Source organism: Fukomys damarensis, unplaced genomic scaffold (genome assembly GCF_012274545.1).
Source record: "Fukomys damarensis isolate Sample0158 unplaced genomic scaffold, DMR_v1.0_HiC HiC_scaffold_35, whole genome shotgun sequence".
In the NCBI taxonomy this organism is placed as follows: domain Eukaryota; kingdom Metazoa; phylum Chordata; class Mammalia; order Rodentia; family Bathyergidae; genus Fukomys; species Fukomys damarensis.
Window position 1 is genome coordinate 50,442,698 of NW_022900947.1, and position 26,020 is coordinate 50,468,717.

Sequence of the window (26,020 nt, forward strand, 5' to 3'; positions counted from 1 at the left end):
CACACACACACACACACACACACATATATATATATATATTCTGGTGGCAGGAATAAATTTAGAAAGTTTAGATATATACTGAATACAGAATTTTATTAATATGCAAACCTTTAATTTCTACGTACGTCTTAATTTTCAATGCATGTTTATATTCTATTCCTATTTTCAAATAAGTACATAACTACATTTCAATAGTCAGGGATATTTTAATCTCAGCTTCACTATAAGTTTATTATTAAAAATTATTTTTTTCATGGACATCAGTTTTCTTAGCTTCAAATAAAGATTCAATATAGGGATACTAACAAAAGTAAATAAGAACTGAATTTAAATTACTTAGCTTTTCACCTGGAATATACTAAATATTAAGTAACTGTTAGTTATTAGTAATGACTGCTGAAGGGCCAAAGCTGCAGAGTAGACACATGACAAAAGTGTGTTTAAATATTCTATATAAGGTACAGACAAATGCCTACACAGTACAATAGATTATTATTCATTATATTCATAGTCAGGTAGAAACTTTAAAATAAAAATCTTCTAGGTGTTTATGGGAACTTTTTCAAATAATTTGTGTTTATTTGACATTCTGCATTTAATTTAACTAAATCTATGTGATTTCATTTCTTGTGATTGTAATGGTGGAACAGTGTGTGTGCATGTGTGTTTGTATGCACATGTAAAATAGTGAATGCATCAGTGTGTCTGTTTTCATTTGAGGTGAGAGAAGAAAGATTGAGAAGTTGTACTGGGGTGATTTTTCTCATAGATAATAATTTTTACGATTTTTCTCACAGATGTATTTAACCACTTCATATCAATTTGCTGTCAGGATCATAAATTATATATATGATCAAATAACTGGAAACACTGGAAAATAAAAATAAAAATTTGCAGTGAGTATCCACATGATCATTACACTCTCATGTAAAGTAATGCATTCTACTTAATTTTAAACTTTATGATTTTTTTTGCCTTCATCTAATACTTACCAACAGTAAGCAATAAAAGAGGCAATACAAGTCCTCACACACCTAATCACTAAAGCTAAATAAATTTAAGTCCCAAAAATAGGTTTGCTTGTGATGCAGACTTCAAGTAAAAAGCAGATCCTGTCCATATGTGTAATTTAACAATATGTTTCTATTGGTTATAAGTTTTTTTTCCTGTTTTATGTAGGTTACTCAGAGGTATTAAATGTGTCTCTGGACACCACAAAATCACACCAAAAATACTGTTATAAATCTAAATGTGTAGTATGACCATTTAAAAGGCATTTTTAATTTGCTTTTATACTATTGTAGAGGTTTACTGAACATACAAGAAATAAAAACATACATTTTCAGCATTATTTTGTGCTATTTTAAAAAGGATTTCTTTACTGTATGCTTCATACAAAATTTTCATGAAAGCATACCACAAAAATAGATCAAGAGAGGACATATTAAAGAAATGCTATGAATCAAACTATCTAGCCCATAAAGGCAAAAGTCATAACTTTCATAAAAGTTTTATAAACTTTCCACTGCAGATACAAAAGGATTATTTTATGAGCACAGCAAAGCTTCACTGACAGCTATAAATGTGGGGGACATTTAGAAACATGATATGTCCAGGGGGCTACTCTATTAATCTGTAAAGCATAGTGCTATAAAAAGAAACAAAATAAGGATTAAAAACTAATGCAGATATGAGAAAATGAAGAAATGGAAATGAAGTGTTTGTAAAGAGGGAGGAAGGAAGGGTGAAGGGAGTGCAGGGACAAGGGGAAAAAATGAGAACCAAGACCTGTCATGTAAAGGTACAAGATCCCAATGATGAATGTAACTGTACTGTATACCTAAAATGTGCCAATAAACTCAATGAGGAAAAAAAAACTAATGCAGAAATATAATCATAAAAGACATTGAAGTCAGATCTATAGAGATACAGTAACAGAATATAACTGATATTGAACAATTACGCAGTTAGCCAAGTAGAACATGACTACCTGAGGAGCCAAGAATGTGCACACATAATGATACAGAGAGAGGCAGACAGGGAGATGGACAGATAGATAAACAGATAAATACATTCATACAAGGTCATGTGTGAACAGGGCTACCAGGGGAGTTCGGTCTTTTCACATTATGAATAAATTATCTGTGTTGATTACTGAAATCTCTTTGGAGAACTAATAGTCATAGTAGTTAGCTGAGTGACTAATCTCAAATGAACCCTCAATTCAGGTTCTGATTTCACTACTTACATGTAAGTGATTTTGATCCGTTAAGTCAGTTTCCCCTCATAAATAACAAGTTGTTGAATTTGGCAGAATACTTTTCACTAGTGCAGTGCAAAGTGCACCACAATGTGGGCTCTGTGACCAATTGCTAAAGAAAGTGCCCCCTATTTTGGTGACTTGTAGCAAAGATTCGCTATTTCCCTTTGGAGGTGTGTTGATGATCATGACTGGACTACCTCCCAGCTATCCACACAAGGGTCGCTGGGCATGAGGCTTGCCAGCACGGCTTTACTCCAGCTCTGGGCCTGGCCTGGGAAGGTTAAAGCTCTTCACCTTTAGGTAGTCTCGAGACTCTCCAGGGACGGCGAACCTTTTAGGGCTTTCGGTGACACAAATAGCCCACGGTGGCACGGGTGCCATAGATTCGACACCTTTGGCTCCAGACTATCTTCTCTCAGTCCTGGAGGTCTCAAGTTTCTAAGAGGATGGGGAGGCGGGGCTGCAGGACTTTACGGAGCTTTAACAAGGGAATTTAAGATCACCTTGCAGCCTGCTATGCAAGAAAGTCAGAGGTCTGTTTATAGTCCAAGGTCAGAGAAATACACTGCATCTCAACGGAAGGAGTTCTGAATATCTGTGGCCATATTTTCACACACCATCACAGTTATTATTTTTACTCTGGGAGATGAATGTTAAAAGATAAATCCCTATCATTGGGAAAAAAAAAGGTGGATAAAATAAACTCGACCTAGGCCTGCATGGAAATGCATGATTAATACATGCAATCTTAAGATTGTAAAAATCATGCTCAGTAGCTGTGATCTATAGGAAAATAGATATTAAAATATTTTCCCAAGAGGTCAGTATATGAATATTTCTGTGAAAGTCAGTGATAAAAGTAACATAAATTATTTTGTCCAACATGGACTTTATTTACTTGAAATGTCACAGTCTTATGTTCTTGAAAATCACCTGCCAAAACTCTCCAACACTAAAGGAGAAAAATTCCAAAGAAGGATCAGCAAGATAATACGGAGTGCTGGACCAGCATTCCAGACTGCTTCAGCGCAGTGATCCTTCCAATGACTGTACAGCCCCTGACCAGTACTTCATTCTCCTCGCTCCTCATTCAAATATAAATCTCATCATACACAAATACTTATGAAAATGCCCCACTGTAGTCATTTAACTATTTGGCAAAAAAAAAAAATTATCTTGCCAAGAGCAGGATTATTTTGGGATATGGTATTTTGGTGCTCAGTGAAATGTTTATATGGAGGAGAGTCCGATAATAAGGATAGAATAGGAAACTCTAGTTAAAAGTCTTTAATATATAAAATAAAGTTATTTAGTAAATTGACAAAACTGTCTGACTCTTAAATTTAAAATCAATCTATAAACTACTTTAGCAACAATTATGTTTAAACTGACGATTTGTTATTACATTTGTCTTTAACAATATTGAAAACTCATATGCATTAAGACCATAATATATATTAGAATTTTGCATAGATTTCATAAAGCTTTCTTTCACTTATTCTTTTCTTTCCTTTTTTTTTTTTTTTTTTTTTTTTTTTTTTTTTTTTTTTTGTGGTACCGGGGATTGAACTTGTGTCCTTGTGCTTGCAAGGCAGGCCACCGAACCACTGAGCTAAATCCCCGGCCCCTAACTTATTCTAAGAACAAGAAAAATGAAGCAGCAGAGTACTTGAAAATATATGAAAGAAAATCCACCATATACTAAAGTTTAACTTCTTAGAAATGTATGGAAGGAATTCTGAAAATGTTCACTGATTGAGACCCAATTTTACTCATTATAAATAAATTATTAAGTTTCAAAACTCATCACTTTCTTTCCTATATATATATAGGTTATTTCCCACAAAAAAATTATTCTTATTTAGAACCTATTTAAAAAGACTGCTGTGCCTGGAAATTTAAAAAGGAAAAGGAAATCTCCTTCAAGGAATTGATAAAGCACCATAAAGGAGAAATAAGTACTTTTATATTAAGACACTCAATTAACCTAACCTAATCTAAACAGATAATAATTGACACATCCTAGAATGAAATGAAAAACCAAAAGCTGTGATCATTTCTCCTACAACTGATTTTGATGTAACAACTTGGGAAATAATTTAATTTCAGGGCTGAATAAAGTACACATGATAAAGTACATTTTAAAGTATTTAAAGAGGAAATTAAGCAAGATTATTTGAAATATAGAATTAATATTGAGAGATGCTGACAAAATTTACACATTTCAAACTACAAAACAAATTTGCTTTGTATGAATGAGTCAGGAAGAGGTGTTATTAGTATTTAAATTATATCTGTTTTCTATTAATGAAATGGCATCACTTAAAAAGAAGATGATAATTAGATGACATGCTGCATTTTTCCTAACATTAAAATTCAAACAGTTTCAGTCAATAATATTCATTCATTTAAAAATATTTCTATCTATTACAGAGTAAACCATAGGAGTCACAGAATATTCAGTTATTAATTAGAGTTTGTAATCTCTGCTCTCCAGGAGTTTATAAGCATAGTGAGATCAGATGAGAAGGAAAAGTATGACATACTTTTATCAGGATGATAATTTCCCAAAAATAGAAGGGCAGCAACCATCTTAGATGTAATGATTCCAGCCAGCTTCCTGGAAGGAGTAATATTACGAAGCTAGGTAGTTAAAACTGAGTAGAAACTTAATAAAGAATAAAGAAATAAACAGGAAAGGAAAATAGGTGAGATCAATAGGAGAAAGCTGAGTGTCTCCCAGGTATAGTTCCGTGCTGACAGATAATGTAATGACATCTTTCTATGTCAGTAACAAGCAATCTGAGTCAAAAAAAGGTATGCCTTTTGCTTGGTGACACAGTACAATGTAACTTGGATTTTCTAAGAGAATCTCCATTTGTAAAAAGGTACATTTCATTAATATCATTTGTTTATTTTTTTTTCTAAGTAATCAAGTAGTACTTTGTTATATCACCCACTTTTCATGTCATTGTAAGATATTTAGCAAACCAGCTGTATTAACACTCCCTCTGTAATGGAGTTACAAGAGTGCATAAGGGTTCCATCTTCCTCACAGCCCGGCCAACATTTGTAGCTTGAACTCTTGATAGCAGCCATTCTTTCCAGAGATGGAATCTCAGTGTTGTTTTAATTTGCATATCTGGAATGACCAGGGATGTTGAATAGTTTTTCATACATTTATTTGCTCTTTGTATTTCTTCATCTGAGAAATGTCTATTCATTTCAGATGCCCATTTTTGAATAGATCTTTAAAGTTGGTGGGTCTGATTTTTTTTTCAATTCTTTGTATGTTTCTTTGTCTGAAGAAAAACTGGCTACAATTTTTTTCCCACTCTGTGGGTTGTCTCTTATTCTGTTGGTGATTTCTTTTCTTCTGCAAAGCTTTTTAATGGGATGAGATCACAGTTGTTGATTCTTTGTATTATTTCCCATGCAATCAGTTTTGTTCATGAAGACTTTGCCAACTCTGCATCCTCAAGAGCTCTACCTAGTCTCTCTTCCAGCAAATTTACTGTTTCTGCTTTATTTATATCTTTGATCAATTTTTAGTTTACTTTAGTGCATGGTTAGAGACCATGGTTAGAGACACTAGTTTTAGTCTTCAGCAGATAGAAAGCCAGTTTTTCCAGCACTCTTTATTAAAGAGACTTTCTTCCAATGAAGGTGTTTTGCTCCTTTATCAAAGCTAAAGTGCCTGAATTTGTTTGGAGTTGTTTCTGCATCCTCTAATCTGTTCCACTGATTCTCAGGTCTGTTTTTTGCCAATTCCATGCTGTTTTTATCACAGTAGCTCTGTAGTATAATTTCAAGACAGGGATTGTGATTCACCCTGCCTTGCCTTTGTTGCCCAAAAGTGTTTTTGATATTCTAGGTCTCTTCTGATTTCAAATCAATTTTGGGAATGTTTTCTTTAGTTCTGTGAGGTATGCTAATGGTATTTTGTTTGAGATTACATTAAATCTATATTGTTTGGCAATATGGCCATTTTCACTATACTGTTTCTTCCTACCCAAGAGCAAGAGATAGCTTTCCAATTTTTGATATCTTCTTTGATCTTTCTCAGAGTACTGTAATTTTCAATGTAAAGATCTTTTACTTCCTTTGTTAGATTGATTCCTAAGGATCTCATTTTTTTTAATGCCATTGTGAAAGGTGCTTTTTTCTCTAATTTCTATCTCAGTGAGTGTGTTGTATGCAGACTTTGTACCCAGCTACACTACTGAATTTGATTATTAAATCTAGAAGTATTTCTTTGGAGTTTTTGGGGTCTTCTCTGTAAAGTATCATATCATTTGCAAATAATGATAATTTAACTTCTTCCTTTCCCATCTTTATTCCTTTTATTTATGTCTCTAATTGCTTTGGCTAATGCCAGAGTTGTTAGGTTTTTATGCGTCAAAATTCTGTTATTGGGGAAGGAATTTAGCTCAGTGGCACCATTCCTGTCTTGCAAGTGCAAGGTTATGAGTTCAATCCCAAGTGCTCCTCCCCTCAAAATTCTGTTATTTATGTAACATATTTATTCAAATGTGTGGGTAAGTCACTCTAGTACACACAATCTTACAGCTGTCCTATGTGAATTTCCTATAGCTTTCCTGTATCTGGGAACAGAAAGTAACACATGAGACAACAAAAATGATAGTTTCATAATAATTACTAATACAAAAGAAGAGTTGATTTTTACAAATATGCGAAGGAAATAGCTGCAAAACATAATGAAACTTGACTTTTTATTTGTCTAAAAGATCAATTTCATAGCAAATGAAAGCATAAAGAGGTTAATGGATTTTCCATTCAGAATAAACAAAAGAAAGTAGGGTGCCCGCCAGTTAGAACAACACATGTGAAGGTCAGAAAGCGAATGGTCTGACAGTCTGTATGTTCAAACAATACACAAGTCATAACAGTGAGCAAAAAGTGAGAACGGAGTCCTTCGGTATTCCAAATGTGGTAGATGTATTGCAAAAATGGCTTCTGTTCTCTTACCTTCCCAATCTTTAGGTCATTTGGAATCAGACTTTGCAGCTTTTCTCACTCACTTACTTCTTTGCTGTGTAAGTCTGGACTGGCCTTGTGACTTGCTTCAGTCAGTAGAAAACAATGAACATAGTGACAAAGAGTTCTCTTGGAAACTGCACTAAAAGAGAAATGCTTGGAACTGTTTGCTGCAGGTTTAAAACCCATACAGGGAGAAGACCAGTTACTCCAACTAAAGCCATCGTAAGTTAACCATGAGAGTCCAGTAGAGCTCAAGACAGTCTATGTGGTATGCAGAATAATTTGATCCAAAGATATCCATATTCTACCGCAAAGAACAATGAATATGTTCTACCATGTGGAACAGGGAATTAATATGGGGGATGAAACGAAGGTTGCTGACAAGCAGATAAGACCTTGAATCACCAAGGTGGTGTCTATGAACTCACAAGTGTTACATAAAAATGAAGAGAGGGTCAGAGGAGCACATTCCTGCAAGGCAACACAAGCACTGGCATTACTTCTGCTAGCTCTGAAGATGGGTGAAGGAGCTATAAACTAAATAGTCAGAGCTGAAAGGCAAGGGAATTAATTCTACCTTTGAGCCTTGAAAAGGGAACAGAGCCCTGCAGACGTCTTGATTTTAGCTTAGTGGGCCTTTGCTAGACTTCTTACTTACAGAAATTATGACAATAATTTGCCTATGCCACCAAATCTCTGATAACATGTTATTGCCACCATAGAAAATGAATCTACTATACACAGTGAGAAGTTCACAGGCACACAAACACACACAAGTAAGATACCCACCCGACCCGCCCCTGACTGTAACGGATGGCGAGGTAGCACTGGAAAGTACACCGACTAGCAGACATGCAGGCTCATGAGGCTAAGCAAATGACACCATTTTCAGTCACAGGATCTTAGTGCAGACTGTTATAAAGCACAAAGCCAAGCCTTCCTTTAAAATACAATACCATTGTTTTATAAATGAAAAGAGAAAATTTTCTATGGAGAAACTTTGAGGTATAAAATGTGCAAATATGGAGGAAGGGTAAATAATTTGCAAAAGAAACAGCAAAAAATAGTCTATATATATTCTTTATATATATTCTATATAAAGTCAAAGGAGATTAGATGTTGCAGAAAGCAACCTACTTTACTTATGAGGATACCTAAAATACTAATAAGCAACCTCTCTCAGAATACTTATGGATTAGAACAAAGAATACCACACATGAGCAACAAATCATGTTGAGTTCTCCCTCCCAAACCTGTCCTACCCACCTTCATTGTACCACAATTACAGAGTCTAATACAGTTAGTCCTACACCTGTGAGTGTCACAGAACGCTCTGTGGAAAAGGAGGCTGCTACTTTAGTCCAAGTGCTCACCACCGCAACCCCTTCAGGGCTGCAGTCTCCTGCACTGATTGCCTTGGGAGCAAAATCTGCTAGCTGATGAATATAGAAAGAGAGGTTTGGTTTTGTTTGGTTTTTAATTCTGGATGGTGTGGTATGCAGATATATATAGTCTGGGAATGCTAGGCATTTTGTTACTATACAAGATTTGTAAATCCCAGCACTCGGGAGGCTGAGGCAGGAGGATTGCTGTGAGTTTGAGACCACCCTGGGCTACATAATTTGTTCCAGGTCAGTCTCAACTACATAGTAAGACCCTGTCTCAACCCCCCCCAATATATATAAATAGAGCCATATCCATAATCCTGAGTGTTCCAGAAACTGGTGCTTTTCCATACATTCATTCTCAGTACTGTTTAAGCACATTTGTGTTATTTACAGCTTCCTGACTGCTATAAAGCCAGATAACTATTCATCTGGTCAATTAACTGTGCATGAAATAAGGATAAAACCTATATATTGTGAAGAGTTAAAGTGAGCAGTAAAATAATGGATGATGCTATTTGAATTTTAGAAATGTAATTTAAGAAAAAACTGACTCCTTTACAGAGGGATTAGAAATCAAAGTCATGTTTGGATTGCATGAAAATTAGGAACATAGGCTACCTAACAGGGCCTATTAATGAAGACCAGATTTGGAGACAAATAACATTCTATTTTTAATTTTACCAAAAGTGTTTTAGATATTTTGTGAAGAGATTTCATTTGTATTCTTACACAATTTAGGACTTTCAGAATGCTATACATTTTTTGGGTACAAACTTCCCACTATCAGCACTTTTAAAACATGTTTAAACAATAGACATAATCAAGAACTCTGTGATATATACTGCTGATATATGATAAACAGTATTTACTTAGTAGGGTAAAAAACAAATAAAATCAGGGGAGAGTAGAGTTTAGTTGCATACTGATGTGATTTTCTAACAAACGGTGGTTGTTTTTAAGATAATCATGGTCTTTATATACATTATATGATTTTTAGCCCTATAACTTTATCTTATGTGGAAATGCGCAAAGAAGCTAATGAAGAATTTTCCAAAATGCATAATAGTAGGATACTTATTTTCTCAGCTGCTTTGTAATAGTCAGTAGACAATTAAGTCCTTTGATTTAAAAGCAGCACAATGATATATAGCATTGGATTCTTTTCTTTGAAAGAGGCAAAGTAATGGCAAGGCTAGAAATACTAATAATACTTTTAAAAGAAAATAAAAAATAATGGTATATGATTAGAGTCCCTATGAATTCTATTAAGCAAATGATTTCACAGGGTTAAGAGATGAGCCATTAATATTTCCACTTCTAACACTAGCAAAACAGCACATATCCCCTGAACAACTAATTTTCTAGTTTCCCTCTCAAAGGTACTAATGTCAAAATCATATTGGGAAATGTTATTCTTTCAATATGTGAATTCTTCTTTCTTTCTTTCTTTTTTTTTTTTTTGTTACTGGAGATTGAACTTGGGTCCTTGCTCTTGCAAGGCAGGCGGTGGAACCACTGAGCTAAATACCTGGCCCAATATGTGAATTATTTAATTTCCATAAATATTAGTTGTCTAAAATGAATGAGAAAATAACCAAATCACCATCATCATAACTATATCAATAATAAATTTAAAATCATATCTGATTGACTCTTTCAAAACAGATTTTTATGTAAAATAGAAAAACATTTTACATCTATAGGGTTCCGAGAGTTAATTAAATCCACGTAAAAATTTTTTAAAAAGTTTTTACAACTAGAATATACTTTATGATAGAAAAATTAAACTGGAAGATTAATAATTCATCGAATGAGAATTTCAGTTTCAAATAACAACAACTATTTTATTAAAGAAAAATCGAGGTAATTAAAAACAAGACATACAGGACCTCTATGTTCATATAGTTTCAATAAAACAGAGAAACTTCAGAGTTGGAATGATAGTACATTCACATTAGCTCTATGCTCTTAATCTAAAGGAAGTAATGGCTTGCTTGAGTCCTAATTCAAGTATCAATCTTCAATGAAGGTCATTCCCTTGGGCCTTCTAGACTGGAGGTTGGACAAACTTCTTTCTTCTCTAGCCCGGTGTGGTGGCTCACACCTATAATCCCAGCACCCCAGAAGCTGAGGCAGGAGGATCGCTGTGAGTTCAAGACCAACCTGGGCTACATAGTGAGTTCCAGGTCAGTCTCAACTACAAAAAACAAAAACAAAAACAAAAACAAAAAAAAACCTTCTTTCTTCTCCTATTAATGGAAGAAAACTTATAAAAAGAAATATAAAAGGGCTGGATTTCAAAGGACATTTTGGGGGATGGAAACCATTTCACATCTTTAAAAAATCCAAACAAACCAAAAAACCTCCTCAAGCCAGATGTTATATCTCACAAGTAGATATTGGCATTTTACCATCACAACTACAAAATAGTTGCTTTGACTGAGTTACAGTAATATTTCACACAGGCTGCAAATGATGTAAGAAATCAAAGACAACACTGTAAATGAAAATGCTTCTAATAAGTGAGAACTCTGAAGAATCGTTTCCCTTATGTTTTGTGTTAATATTTCAGTGAACGGCCCCCCATCATCTGCATAGATTCATTACCTTGGCGTGGCTGCTTCCCCAGCAAGGCATTCCCACTTAATTTCAGGTAAAAGAGATCTGAATGGTTTAGCATCTATTTTAAACAAGTGAACTATGTAGATCTAAGCAGATGCTCCATCAGACATGTACATGTGCGAAGGAGCTCAAGCACAGACAGGAAACAAAAATAACGTGAAATCTACAGATTAACCCATCCTGACCCTGCAAGGTAATGATCACCACCACTGTTTAGTGTAATGTTCAATTACTATTACTTTCTAATGGTTTTAATTTACTTAGCCTTTACTCTTTAATGTTTTAATTCTTCAGTGGGGAAACAAAATCCTCTAAGGATGGAGCATGCTTTTGGTATCTTTCAGACTGCTCAGCAGAATGTAATGAATGCAAGAGGTACAAAATAAATACTTCTCATTTGAAAACATGGCCAGAAATTTCACGTGTACAAGTTATTTTAATGTGCTGCACCAAAAACATTGCTGTATTCTAAATAAACTTTGCTTAGAATCCAGTAGAGAACTCTGGCCTTTGTATGATTTAGGCAGGATTTGGCATCTGAGAGTTTGCTATTATGTTATATCTGCACAGCACACTGAGATTTACACGAAGCAAGTCCACAGAGAAAGCTATGAGAACTATATTCTCAAGGACGAGCCACAGAAGGCAATGGTAGTTCAGAATGAAGTTTTAAACAAATTGCTACTCTTTGCATATCAAATTGCAGTATGTACATTTACACAAATAAGATGATAGCATGTAGGCCAATGTGATAAAATGACTGACTACTTCAATAACTGAGCTGCTCTGGTTCTGAGAGGAACGAGAATGTTTGATAGTTCACACAACAAATGGATCATTGGTCGTGTTTATGGTGAATAGCCAGTCACCGTGCAACTAAACATAGCAGACTTTAAACTTGCTTCCAAGTGTTTGGTGGGAAGAAAAGAATACATCGGAAAGAAAGAAGGCAGCACTGACAAAGTCACTGCTGTTTTAAAAAGGAACTGTTAGTATAAATTATCAGCAAATATTTTGTAGAGAACTTTTGGGCAAAGTAAAATCAAGCGTTCTTGAATAATGGTCATCACCATTTCAGAAGACAGAGGGATAGGACATATATATCAGAATATTCCACAGGCACACTTCTTCTCCAAATGTGAGCCAGAGGCTCCATGCACCAGAATCACTGTATGTACATGTGTGTGGGTTTGTATGCACTCACATGTGGTGTTAAACACACATATTGTTAGAGCCTCCCTTGGATGTCCCAAATAAATAATTCAGGGTGTGGAGAGTATGAAACTCTAACAAACAAGCACAGAAATGTTTAAACCAACAGAATATGGAAAACACTGTGTGCTATAGTTAGAATATTGAAAGTCTCCCAAAGAACTGTACAACAAAGGCTGAGACCCTGGGACAGGGACATCATCGAGGGATGGTAGAGCCTTTGTGATCTGGGATCTTTGGAAAGGGGCTGTGACCTCAACAGGAACTGTGGAGGCTGCCACTCCCGCCTCCTTTCCAGTTTCAGGCTGGTACAGAAAGTAGTTCACTGCACCAGGGGCCCTGCCCTCACCACTGGGCCTTCCCACCTAGCGCCTGAGAGCACGACCTTCCACTGTATCCTGGAGCATGAGCCGAAACAGACTTTCTCTCTGGGAAGTTAATATCCACATATATTTCTTTATAGTGACAGCTATCACACTGAATTGATGTTAATTAGCATAGCAATTATACAAACTTTCTCTCTGAACAGGTTCAGACATTCTCAGTGAAACATTGTGTCAATATTTTACTGTCTAATGAAGGCAGATTAAGAAATCAGGCAAGACAGCTATGTAGCAGACTTTAAATAATAATGGTAGATCTTAGAGTTCTGGGAAGCTTGATCCTTTGTATCACAACTGAGACTCTGTGTTTGCATTCTTAATCCAAAAAAGAAAAAAGGGAACATCAAGCATGAAAAAACAAAAATTTTGTTACAGGAACATACTATACATCAATATATATATGACTACAATGGAATGCATTTATATTTCTACACTGCAACCAGTCCCTGAATTGCAATACTAATTTAAGCAAAATAAAATAAATGAAAATAATAAAGTAAGTAAGGGTGATAATTTATAAATTATTTTAACTGCAAATGCTAGGAGCTGTCTTGCTCTCCCCTCCAGAAGTACAGTAGAAACAACGAAACAAATAGTTACATGACTACAATGGAATGCATTTATATTTCTACACTGCAACCAGTCCCTGAATTGCAATACTAATTTAAGCAAAATAAAATAAATGAAAATAATAAAGTAAGTAAGGGTGATAATTTATAAATTATTTTAACTGCAAATGCTAGGAGCTGTCTTGCTCTCCCCTCCAGAAGTACAGTAGAAACAACGAAACAAATAGTTACAGTCCTTTGCGCTGAGCAGTTAAAGAGGCGTGCTCAAATTGGAGGGGAGAGAAAGCTCGCTCAAGAAAGCTGCAATTTAAGAAGCTCAAATCTATCTAGGACAAAAGAATAAGAAAAGGATCTTCAGCTAGAGGAAATAGAATGTGCAGTATCCTAGTGATTCGGAGAATAGTGGCCTTTGAATAAGAATTCCTTCATTCAGATTCCTGTGCTTTTTCTTAGGCTATCTTTAACATTGGGGAAACCACTTTGCCTCTTCAAATTTCAATCTCTTCATCCTAAAAATCAGAACATTATTTCTTGAAGATATCGATAGGATCAAATGCAGAACTGCAAGTGGATTTCTTTGTACCTGCAGTAATTCCCAGCACCCAGAGGATCAGATTGTCTCTACCACTGTTGTTGTTGTTGTAGAAAGAAGAAGAAAAAGGGACAAATAGCTTCAGAGTTCCCGTTTAGACAAGAGATGAGTCTCCAGGAGTCTCCAGTCCACAAACAAATTATGAGCTTTGAAGAGTCTAGAACAACTCACTCCATCTTTTAAACTCAGAAATGAATTATGGACATATTTATGGCATTAAAATTTTATCTCTGAACTGTTTTCAGAACAGCAAACAGGTATGGTAGCAAGCGCAGAACGTTAGTATCATTTAAGCCAGATTTCAATGCAGACGGCAGCTTCAGTGGGCAAAGTTAAAAGTTTTGTTGGGAGCCATAATCAGAGCACTGATATGGACACAGAATCATCAATGTTAGGTCAATACAGTGACATTTAAAACTCATCATTCTACCAAACACTTGTCTTCAGATATTCCTTCTCAGAAACATGAGTAACATGGGATTCATCTGCACATACAAATGATGTAGTCAATAAAATTTGTACTTTTCTAAAGATATTGTGATAGGAATTAACCTATTTCTCTATTAAAAATACATTCCCTTTTTTCCCCTCTTACTCTGACAGTTATACTCTTGTTTCTTTATGTTATTGCTGTACTTTATCAAAATTAGAAGACCTTTCAATTCAATATAAAACTTAATAATTTTTCCGATGCATAGGCACATATCTGTAATCCCAGAACTCAGAAGGCTGAGGAAGGATTGCCAGTTCAAGGCCAGTCTGTGCTACAGAGTTTGACTCTGTCTCAAGAACGAAATAAGCCGGGTGTGGTGACGAACACCTGTAATCCCAGCACTGGGAGGCTGGGGCACGGTCGCTGTGAGTTCAAAACCAGCCTGGAATACATAGTGAGTTCCATGTCAGTCTCAACTACATAGTGAGACCCTGTCTCAAAGAAACAAACAAAAAATCTTACATGTTTTGAAATATCATTGAAAATAATAATTTCTACTGGAGAAGGAAGTTTCTTGGAAGCCTGAAATAGTTGTCTTTTGTTATCTGTGAAATCTATGGTTCTAGCCATCACTTTTTACTTTTATTTAAGCTCTTTTCATTTAACTTCACCAGTGAGTCTGTCTAGATAATACACATTAAGTTTCAAAGCTATTTTTTGTAGTTAATTCCATGTATTTATTCTCTTTGGAATATTATTTTTAAAGTTTCTTAAATACTATTTTAGCAACTTTTTTCTACCTTATCACATCAGACATTTCAGTATTTTAAATACATTAATTTATGTCATTCCTATATTCATCCTGTGTGATACATACTTTGTTTTTCCATTTCATGGCACAAAATCTGAGATCCTCAGATAACTTGGTCACCTCCTCATAAAAAAGCCAGGACATGGCAAAGACAGGTAAAAATCAGAAAGTCTGATGCTACAGTCCAGGCCTTCAGCGAATACATTAGTCTGTTCTATGTAACACAAGCAAATTTCTTCTCCATACATTTCGTCTTGACAACAAGACTGTATGAGGTACATCATGTAGAGGAATGGAGAAAGCTGGGAATGTGATCTACTCATCTGACTAGTTTTCTTTCTCTTTTCTTCTTGTTTTTGAGAAATTAAACTTTGAGTATGCTGACTTAAAAATCACTGTGATAGGGCTTTCCACAAAATACAGCACGCTCACAAATGGGAAGTCAGGAAAGCCTGGTCTTGATTACTGGGTGAGTCGATACAAAAAATGCAAAGGATACATGAGAGCTGGAGAAGACAGTGGCAAAATGACAATGGGCGATCTTTAAAATACTGTGATTTAAGTGGAGGACTTAGCTCAGTGGTTCTAGCACCTGCTTCGCAAGCACAAGGACCAGAGTTCGATCCCCGGTACCAAAAATAAATAAATAAATAAATAACTGCTGTGATTTTGGTGAAAGTTTATTAGATAGAGTGGGGCATATAAATTAAAATGCTAAAACATGCACTAAATATTAACTCACATATGAAAATAGAACTTGTACAATAAATAAAATTACAATAGTTGAGCTTTTGTGTAGGAAATGGCAAATGGATGTGTTATAAAAGTAAAGTTATCTACATTAGAAAATATATAAAGCAGTTAGGCCTTGAGAGTTTCAAAAAAGGAAAAAAGGGTGCCCTGAATTGAGGCATACAACTAGCTCAATCCTCAACACTTGAGATACAAAGAGTACAACAGAAAGAGAAAAATATCAGTTAAATAAATTCAATTTTCTTAAAATACAAAGATAATTTGTGTAAAAAATTATTTACAGAAAGCCTCATTGAAATGTGAATATTCAGTAAAATTTCCTAAACGCATGAATATCATGTGAATGGGAAATTGTACATTTATGCAACCCCAGAAATGTCTCCTGTCTCTCCAACAAAGAAGTTACAACTTTAAAATCTCATTTTCCCACACTGCGAAGTCAAAGGTATACAGCTTAGGTTACGTCAGATGGGCTGATCAAGGGTTGAACTTGCTTTACACAGACAATGTAAGGAACAACTTCTTTGTGACAACCACATTTTTTGCTTTGTGAGGTAAAGCGGGATGGATGTAAGCATGCAGTTTTACTGATGGCAGTCCTGCTGACTCTCTGTAGCTTCAAATCTGAGACCCAGAAGTAACAATGCTATTAGTCGTAATAACAACTGCAATAAAATTGAGGGCCTGCCACTTAGTGCTTGATAGCTCTGCCAGCAATGTATCACAAAGCCACATCTGTGGAAGTTTTGGGAATAGTTTCCAGATACAGATTATGGACTTTGAATCTAGTCTTCTCAGTGATTCTAGGGGCCACTTAATGTCATGTATCAATGTCTTTTTCTGTTTCAACTAGCCAGAGTAGACTTTGTTTACAAGTGAGTAAGCAAATAGTAAGAACAAAAAAACATTCCCAGAAGAATGCTACAGACGCCATCTTTTCAGGGAAAGAGATCACAAGCTGAATCACCACACTGGATGTTTTCCAGGGTAGCAAAGGACTATTTTGTACTAAAAGATGACAATGTAAACTCTTCTGTGCACATATTAAACAAACTACTTGTTGAACTCCACCTGTTTCTGTACTAAAAGATATGAAAATATAAGAGAAAGTTTGGCTGCGTCTGAATGCACTGCAGAGTTTAAAGGAATAAAGTAACCAGCGCAAAATTTAAGATCTCAGCTAAGTTATACTTATCAGAGCGTACCCATGAAGCTTTAAGGATCTCATGTCTATATGTCTACACTTCAAAGTCCAGTTGTATCCCACAAAATATCTGAATTGTGAAGATAACTGAATGTATTGCCTTTCGGTTTGAGAATATGAGACCATCTGGGGGAATACGCAAAACACTGAGCATCGAGATGTTGGGATTCATAGCAGAATTTAAGTAGCTCAGATTATTCCCATTTTGGGGGTGGGAAGTGGGTAGCCGGAGATCAAACTCTGGACCTTTTCTTTGCAAGGCAGGCAGCAGCACCACTGTGCTATTCCCAGCCCTATTCCTACCTTTTTAAGTTATTGAGTCACCTCTCTAGTTAGACAGAGGAAGCTGCCTCTTTACCTGTATGCCAACTGCACATCTTGCCCAAGGTGCTTAACTCAGAATGGAGAGCAGCTCTCTTTCCCCAGATTATTATTCCATCTGAACTCAAGATCCCCAAATCTTCTTGGGAGCCAATTAGCTATTCAGTGGTGGGAACAGGAAGCTTTAAGACTTACTGGATTCTACAGTTTAAATTTGAAAAAGCATAGAGAAATGTACATGGAAATAAATTTTATATATTCCTCAGAATGGGGATTTAGCTCAGTAGTTCCGCTACTTGCCTCACAAGTGCAAGGTCCTGAGTTCGATTTCTGGTACAAAACAACAACAACAAGAAATATTCCTCAGGTAAAAAACAAGCAAGAATTTCATTCAGGTTAGTAAAGATGCATGATGGGGATTCTTTGCTAGTATGGGGAGTGTGTAGAGGTGCTAAATATTTCTATACTTAGTAACAAAACTCTTAAGGTGACCCAAAGGAAGTTAAGTGCAGAATGGAGAATTCCTTATTTTAATGTAGAAAGAATTCAGTGGCCTTTTGATATAGTAATGTTAAAGTGGATTTATTGTTTAAGACTTGTCAATCGTCCACTGATTACATTTTTAGTAAAGGCCCAGAAGACAATGCATCACAGCAACGAAAAGCAAAATGGATGACTCTGCAATTTCCATTGCTTCTGTTCTTCATAATTGAAAATAAAATGAAAAGCTAAAGTGAAATATATTCTTGATTACTTTAATTTTAGGAGCAGTAGAGGTCAAAGAATAACACTTTACCCCCAGACAGAGAGTAGGTATGTATTTCAGGGTAGGCAGTAGGATTTTAATGGTAACAGTAGAGTACTTAACTATCCATGGACTGAAAACTGTAGTAATGGTTAACTAAAAACTTCTCTTCCTAAAAGAAAAACAAAATAGCTCTGAGGAAAAGGGTTCCTATTAGTGCCATTCCTCATGAGGGACATAATGGAAGGTGGGGGCAGTTAAAAACATGTGAACAGATTTAAACTACCAGTTCGGTCCATACTGAAGACAGATTAAAATGAGCAAACAAAAATAGGTTTAACTCTGCAGTGAAGTCAAAAACAGACAATGGATTTCTGCACTGAGGAGAATCAACAAAGCCCCCATCACTTAGTATTATAATAATGATCTAACAAATGGCAGTGACTTTTGAATATCTCAATAAACAGAGACAGAAGAAAATGTTTGTTGGCCCTTCAGAGAAAAAGTAGTGGGCTTTCGCCTTCTTGTTTCAGTATTCTCTGAAATTTCCAGTGTTGCAGTCAAAGCCTTCCAAAACTCTCGGCCTTTGGGCCACCCTAGGAAACATGCCAGGCAGCACACAGGCAGTGCACAGCTGAAAGGACCCGGGGTGCTGCACTGCACTGTGCTCTGGATGCCTACAGAGGAGCCCAGAAGTAATGGTTATCAAAATAAGGGATCTATTTCACTTTGTCAATTATCTCATTAGGATCTTATGTACTATTATAGTTTATTCACACCAGAGAAACTATTCAGTATTTACACATGTGTGACTTATTTATTTCACTTAGGAGTATGTCCTCAAAATGTATCCATTTTCCTATGAATAAATCTAATGTGAAATAGGAAGGAAAGGGCTAAGAGTGAAGGGACGGTGGGAAGCATAGGGGAAAGCTAATAAGGGAAAAGAAAAAATATGAGAAAATGAAGAAATGGAAATGAAGTGTTTGTAAAGGGGGAGGGAAGAGGGGGGAAGGGAGGGCAGGGACAAGGGGAAAACCAAGATCTGTCATGTAGAGGTGCAAGATCCCAATGTTGAATGGAACTGTGCAGTATACCTAAAATGTACCAATAAACTCAATGAGGATAAAAAAATAAGGGACCTGAGTCTGGAGGGGCACAGACATTCCTGAGGAGAAAGGTAAGATTGCTACACACTGCCACCTTATGTCAACACAGCCCCTAGGGAGAAGTCTCACAGCCCACGGCTAATCAAAACCTACTCTATTTCAGCCCATAATCAGAATCATGTACTTCTGTATGTTATTACTAATTTGAGGTTAGTGGATAAAATGTGCTTATTTTTCCTTGGTACAAGCTAAATATTTTATATATTAAAGAACTTTAAGCTGTAGGTTAAATATACTCAGTGGAAAATTGTTTTTCAACAAAAGCTTGAAAGTAAATTTATAAAACATAATAAATTCACAGTATTTTGTGGGAAGAAAATTAAATTTGCAAAGTACTTGCTTTCAATAGAATTTTTAGTTTTTACACTATGTGTAGATCTCCCTGTCTATCTACCTCCATACTGTCCTACCTACTTACTAAAGTCATATATTTTAGAGTCTCTAAAAGAATAAAATAGAAAAGAAGCATAAGCATTGTAATTAAGTGACTCAATACTTTTTTGGCAAACGAGGTTTATTGTAAGTCAGCTTTCTAAAAATAATCTACTATTTAAGTCATAAAAACTCATTAGAAAACATACAGAACTTCATGTATTTTATTCCTTTCCCAAGTGTAAGACACAGAGTGCAGATTATCCACAATTTTATTCCCTTTTCCGTCTGTTTGAGTTCATTATACTAGTTAAGAATTCACATTTTATTTCCTATGATTTCTTTCTCTAAAGGCAGCATCATTTTACCTTTATGTTACATTTACTTTTTCCTTTTTTTATATGTTATCTTTTCCTCACTAAGCAAAGTCTCATAAAAATTTTAGAATTCTTTCATGTCAATATTAGCTCTGTGGCTACATAAGAATCATAGATTGAAAACAATTCTAATATATTCCTTAAAACTTTATCATTTTGACAATTGCATTACATAAAAAGTATAATTTAAAATTAGATAACTTCTTTTAAGAGCAACATACTGGGCTCCATGATAATATGATTGTAGAGAAAATGTTTTAATTACTGTATAAATATGCATACAAGAATTATTTAATAGCTACATCTTTATTGATTATCAGTCAGGGTTAGGTAATCAATTTTACTTTCTCACTTAACACAAAGCTCTTATCTTGAACAAACAATTAACTAACAAACATCCTTGTTTTGAAGTCCTACACAAAGAATAATCATATCAACTAGAACATGTCAGGACAGTAGTTGAAGCCAGTTACAACTTTGAACTATATTATTCAAGGAAGAAATATATTATTTAGAAAACAAATTGTATAGCAGTTTGAAACTAAAGCTTAAATGTACAAAAAGGAAATTTTATATAATCATCTCATATAATGTAGGTAACTTTATTCAATGTTGAAAAATGTGTAGACATTAAAACCTAACTACTTCAATCCACTCCCTGTGATATCAGAATTCAAGCACTTAGCCAAGGTGGTATTAAATCTAAGGCATATTAAGTAAGTTACTTGAAGAAGCACTTTTTGTGCAAATGGAGATTTGTTTGATCTAGAATGATTTTATTGGAAAAATTTTATTGGAAATTTTGGGGGTATATTTGCAAGGATTTTATAACCAAATCCCTGCCCTAATTACAAATGTTTGTTTTACAGGGAAGTTGTCACTTGACTGGCTAAATGAAAATTAATCTTTCTTAGTATGTAAGATGCTCAAGATCCAAAATTAACACACTCTGGAGTCTGAACAAGCCAGCAAGTCAAAAGGAAAGTGTCTGCGCTTATTTACTGAGAACACTGCTAAAACAATAAAGTCATTTCCTATGTTTAGTTCCTCAAAGGAATTATCTTTCAAAGAAGTTAAGGTTATGTGAGCTTCAGAATTTTCTTCAAAAAGGAGAAAGTAATTGCTCACTATGATTTTAATATGATAAAGGAAGATTCACAGTAGAATCAAGGAAAGTTGAAAGATGTTACCTAAGACACCTGAAATGACTAGTTTGAAGTCAGTATTTTTTACATAATACAGTTCACATTTACTGAACACTTTGATATCTAGTGTGACTGCTAACATTTGCTAACATGATTGCTTTTTCTTTATACTAAACTAAAAGCCAACTTTACATCTTCCTGCCCAGTTGTTTAGTATTTTAGTTCCATTACAGATTAATAAGTAAATGAAGACAGCCTGAGATTTAGCTCAGTGGTGCCATCTCCTGCCTCACAAGCACAAGGTCCCAAATTCAATCCCTAGTACCAAAAAAAAATAAAAATAAAAAAAATGAAGAAATATATAAGGGATTCACTGAGGAAAAACGGCTCTTGTGTATGTGTATCATCTATGAAAAAAATGCTGTGAACGTGCATCCCATATGGATGAGAAAGCACCGTGGCTCTCATCACGTTGTACTGGTGCCTTTGAATGTTCCCCTTGGAACATTCGGAATCAGAAACTTAACTATAAATCCAACCACACATATGTTCTTCTTCTAAAGAGATAAACTCTCACGTCACCTAACATATCCACAAACCCAAAGTGATTATTTTGGCTGAGACTTAATCAAAAAGTATTCCTTCATCAATCTCAGCATTCCACCACCTACAAACTCATTCTGTCATTCTGTGAAATAAGTGCAGTTGTATTCGAGTGTGTTGTGTCAGTCCTGGCGGCATGGACATGTTCGCCAACCAAAATCCACTGAGCTACTAATGAGGTGACGAGCTTACTATGACCCTGAACTGGGAGTTCTGACCAAGTTACAAACCAGAGTAAAGTTTTAACATTCTGGATTTAAGGCCTCCGTCATTCCTTCCCAAATATCTGTTGTGGGACAAAAGCAAGTTATAAATTGCTCTTGGGTTTGGAAAGACTCATGCCCTAATGAGATGAATTGTTAAGTCAATTAAGGATTAAGTTTGATTTTTATTTTTACCAAAAATAGAAGTCTTCCACGTTGACTTGCTAAAAGTCAAAATCTGAGGGAAAGTATGGAGGGACTAGGGGCTTAAGCAGGACTTGCTTCTTACTATACAACAATTAGTCCCTAATAATTCCAAGACCTTCACCAAGAATATACATGTGCCTTCACGTGGCAGGACAGCCGTTCATATCTCTTCTAACTTTGATAAATGGATTGATCAAACAAAATTTCGCTTCATGCATTTTCTGTTATCATCGTAAGAAAAACTGTTACAACTCGCAAATAAGATCCAGTTGTGGGACCATGAAAGAAAACCAACAAGAAAATAAAACCTGCTTAATCATGTGCTAAATAAATTAAAAAATTTTGAAGGCAAAAGAAAAAAAGGGGTAGATCTGAACTAGGAAGAGGGATTGTTGATCCACAAATTCACTTTTATTGAAAAAATTCAGTTGAAATGTATTTTTCCTGTCCTGTGGACATGTCAACTAAGTCTTAGTTTTTATTTGTATAGAGGTAAGAAAGCATTCTGAGGGGCGTTACACTTTAAGTCCTGCTCATTTGGTTGAAGATGTTCTTTCGTAGAACTCAGTCAACTCTGCCTGAGCTCTGGAGATAACTGACAGAGGCAGGCCTAAAATATTAGAATTTGGCTGGGCGTGGCACTTACCTGCTTGGTTTGTAGTTACATTTACAGACACATACTGCCGGGCTCCTGGGCTCAAGTCGGACACTCCATTCACTGCCTCAATCTCAAAGGTATAGTTTGTGTGAGCGAGCAGATCCACCATCATGACAGAGGTGTTTTTCAGGCCGGTTTGCTGGGGGAGGTACCTGACATGACCGCCACACTCCTCACACACACCCGCGTGGGAGCTGCACTTCTTGCATGCAATATAATAGGACACATCTTTCCTTCCACCAGTGTCAGCAGGCGGAATCCATTCCAGAAAGACACTAGTTTCATTAACATTTGAGATGGCATTCCGAGGAGCTGAGGGGGGTCCTGGTTTACAAAGTAAAGTGAGAAAAACATATTTTAAGATAATATTAATTAGGCATCATTTACCACACTAATTCCTTGTCTGTAGGAAAACTATCTTTGCAATTAGTTTCCTAAAGTTGCAATCTGTGACTATCTCTGGAAAAGCTTGTTAGAGTTTTGTAGGGACAACAGCAGTGGCTATGGTCCACCATATTTACTTGGGAACGGTCATAATATTAGTTTAGTAAAAGATGTTTTGCTTAGTATATATGTAAATCATTACAAAGTAAAACCATGTATGTAGGCACAAATAATGTTAGATAAAAGCTTATTTTTAAAAAGTGGTAAATGTCTCTTCTTGGGGACTGACTGATTATTTCTTCACTGGTCCTGAGAAGTGAACGGCAAGTATGCTAGGTCAGAAGCACTGGTAAAAATAGTAGTTTTTGGTGTGGCTCTTGAAGACAAGTTCTGAACCAAGTTAAAAGAGAAAAAGCTGTAGCTTGCCTCACAACAGAATGTAAAATTACTGTGTAAATACCGACAGACCATGAAACCCTCTCTCTGAGCACAGAAAGCACTAACAATTAAGGAATTGGTTAACATCACAATCTGCATTGATTCACTATTCTTCTCATATCATGGTTCTGAAAGTTTGAATTTTACTTCACTGAAAGTCTGAAGTCCATTTCAGAACTAATTCTCAAGACACTTCAGTATGAAGAATGAAAAGCCAATATATTTTAAATGATTGTAGGTCAAATTATAGTCTCCAGTAAGCCACCACAATAAGGAAAGCAATGCACTTAGCTAAACTATTTTCATAGAATCATTATATATAGTTCCTTTCCTAACTTCATCCAGTATTTATTAGACACTTTATTTCTGCCCATATGTTAATATAAACTGAATGTAATTTTTAAAACATTTATATTCAGAATCATATTTTAATAAGAAGGAACATTTCCATTAAATTTTAATTATGAAATCTGCAGTTTAAATTGCTTAAAAGATTTCTCAAGTAAAGTAATAATATCCCATTTGAATATTATTTTAACAGTTTCTGAACTTAATAATTAGCATACAAAGAGAACTAAAATTGTTCACATAATGTGAACCTCAAAAGTTGATTATGAGATATTTAAAGTGAAAACCTCAGTCAGCTATAAATGTCATACTATCAGATGTTCCGAAATAGAAAATACATTTATGTTTGCTTCATAGTCCTAATTTCTTTCTCTACAAGGAGTAAAATGGAATTATGATATTTTAATGGTTACAAGCACGAATAAAACTACTGAAGGTGATATACATCAGCTATCCTAACATGTGCTATTTGCTTTAAAAACAAAAACTAATTAATTTAATTTCTGCCTAATATTTATGAAGCCATAACTGTTAAGAAATCAATATAAAAGTAATGAGAAATTTACCTAGCAGTTAGGGATTTATCTGTAAAAGTATGGCATTGGAATGAAGGAAGCTATAACAAAGAGCTGACTTTTTTTTCTTTTTCCAAAACAATCCCCCTTTTGGTTGAATCCTCTGAATTTGTGCAAATGTGTTCATCCTCACATGCTTCAATGTAAAAGTCATTTTCAGTCACAATGATTGCTTAAGTTGGAAAGGTAAGCATTGCTACCTAAAAACATTTAGCTTACTTAACTATGTAACACATTATGGAGAAATTTTAATTTGAAGTCAACTTCTCAGGAAAAGGTAAAACATAGCCAAAAGCCACCTAGTTTAGAAAAAAGTCAAATTTCTGCCTTTTTTTTGCTCCCCATTGAAATATACTCGCATTTTATCAACTTTCACTTAAATCTATAAAAAGGCCCAAGTCTGACTTTTTCTTTTGTTCTCATTCTGTTAGTAGCTCCTCAGCATTTCACTGGGGGCACATACCGCCAAAATTAAAAAGAAACTCAAACTCAGGGGAAGCTCTAGCGTAGAGTTAACAAGTAAAAGCCTGGAAGAATGAACACGTGAACAAAGTGGACCATGTGAGGTACTCTTGATTTAATGAGCTCCGTTAAACTTAGTTTTTCTTTTGCGTGACGATTTTCTGTGGACTTACAAAATTTTGTTTTTCATATTTGATGTGTATTTCATAAAAAGATATTAAAAGAATTTGAACCTGTGAGTTCATTTCTGAAAAGCCAAAGGCAAAAGTTCATGACCTTCAATCAAAGATCAAGTGAGCCACAACGGAATCATATGCAGTATTTGTGCTGCAAGAAAAAGCAGATGCACAGACACACACACACTGTCACACTCACAATAGCCTATTTTGAGAAATGCATATGAATTGGTATTCTTCTGAGACACAGTATTAGAGATTCACATACATCCTGACCGAGGCCTATGAAGCCTGCCTGTGGGCTTTGATCCTAAGAGAATGCAAAGCTAGATACTTGCCACCAAAGCACTGCCCCTCTCCTGTCCCAAACAGCAAATATACAAAAAGGGAGGCTCATACTTAGGCCAAAAGAGTGAAAGACCATGGCTGGGCCACTTCTAAAAAAATATTAACTCGAAATTAATGAAATGTAAAGGATGATTTGATACAGGATTGTCATACCTTAACACACCAGCGCATTGTCTGGCTAGCGTTTTTCCTATTACTTGGAGCCTCTTTTGATCTCACTGACCTAAACAACTATTTAAAACTGCACTGCAACCAGAA

At 35.3% G+C, this 26,020-nt stretch overlaps 1 protein-coding gene across 4 annotated transcripts in view; it reads right to left on the reverse strand.

Moving 5' to 3' along the window:
- Epha5 (EPH receptor A5) overlaps positions 1-26,020 on the reverse strand; it is a 306,726-nt gene that overhangs the window by 132,503 nt on the left and 148,203 nt on the right. For 2 of the 4 annotated variants that reach the window (XM_033758856.1, XM_033758855.1), the window contains exon 4: positions 23,020-23,355. The exons of the other annotated variants lie outside the window; for them this stretch is intronic. In XM_033758856.1, the coding sequence (XP_033614747.1) occupies positions 23,020-23,355 (336 nt within the window). The remainder of the gene's footprint in view (positions 1-23,019; positions 23,356-26,020) is intronic. 4 annotated transcript variants of the gene reach the window in all.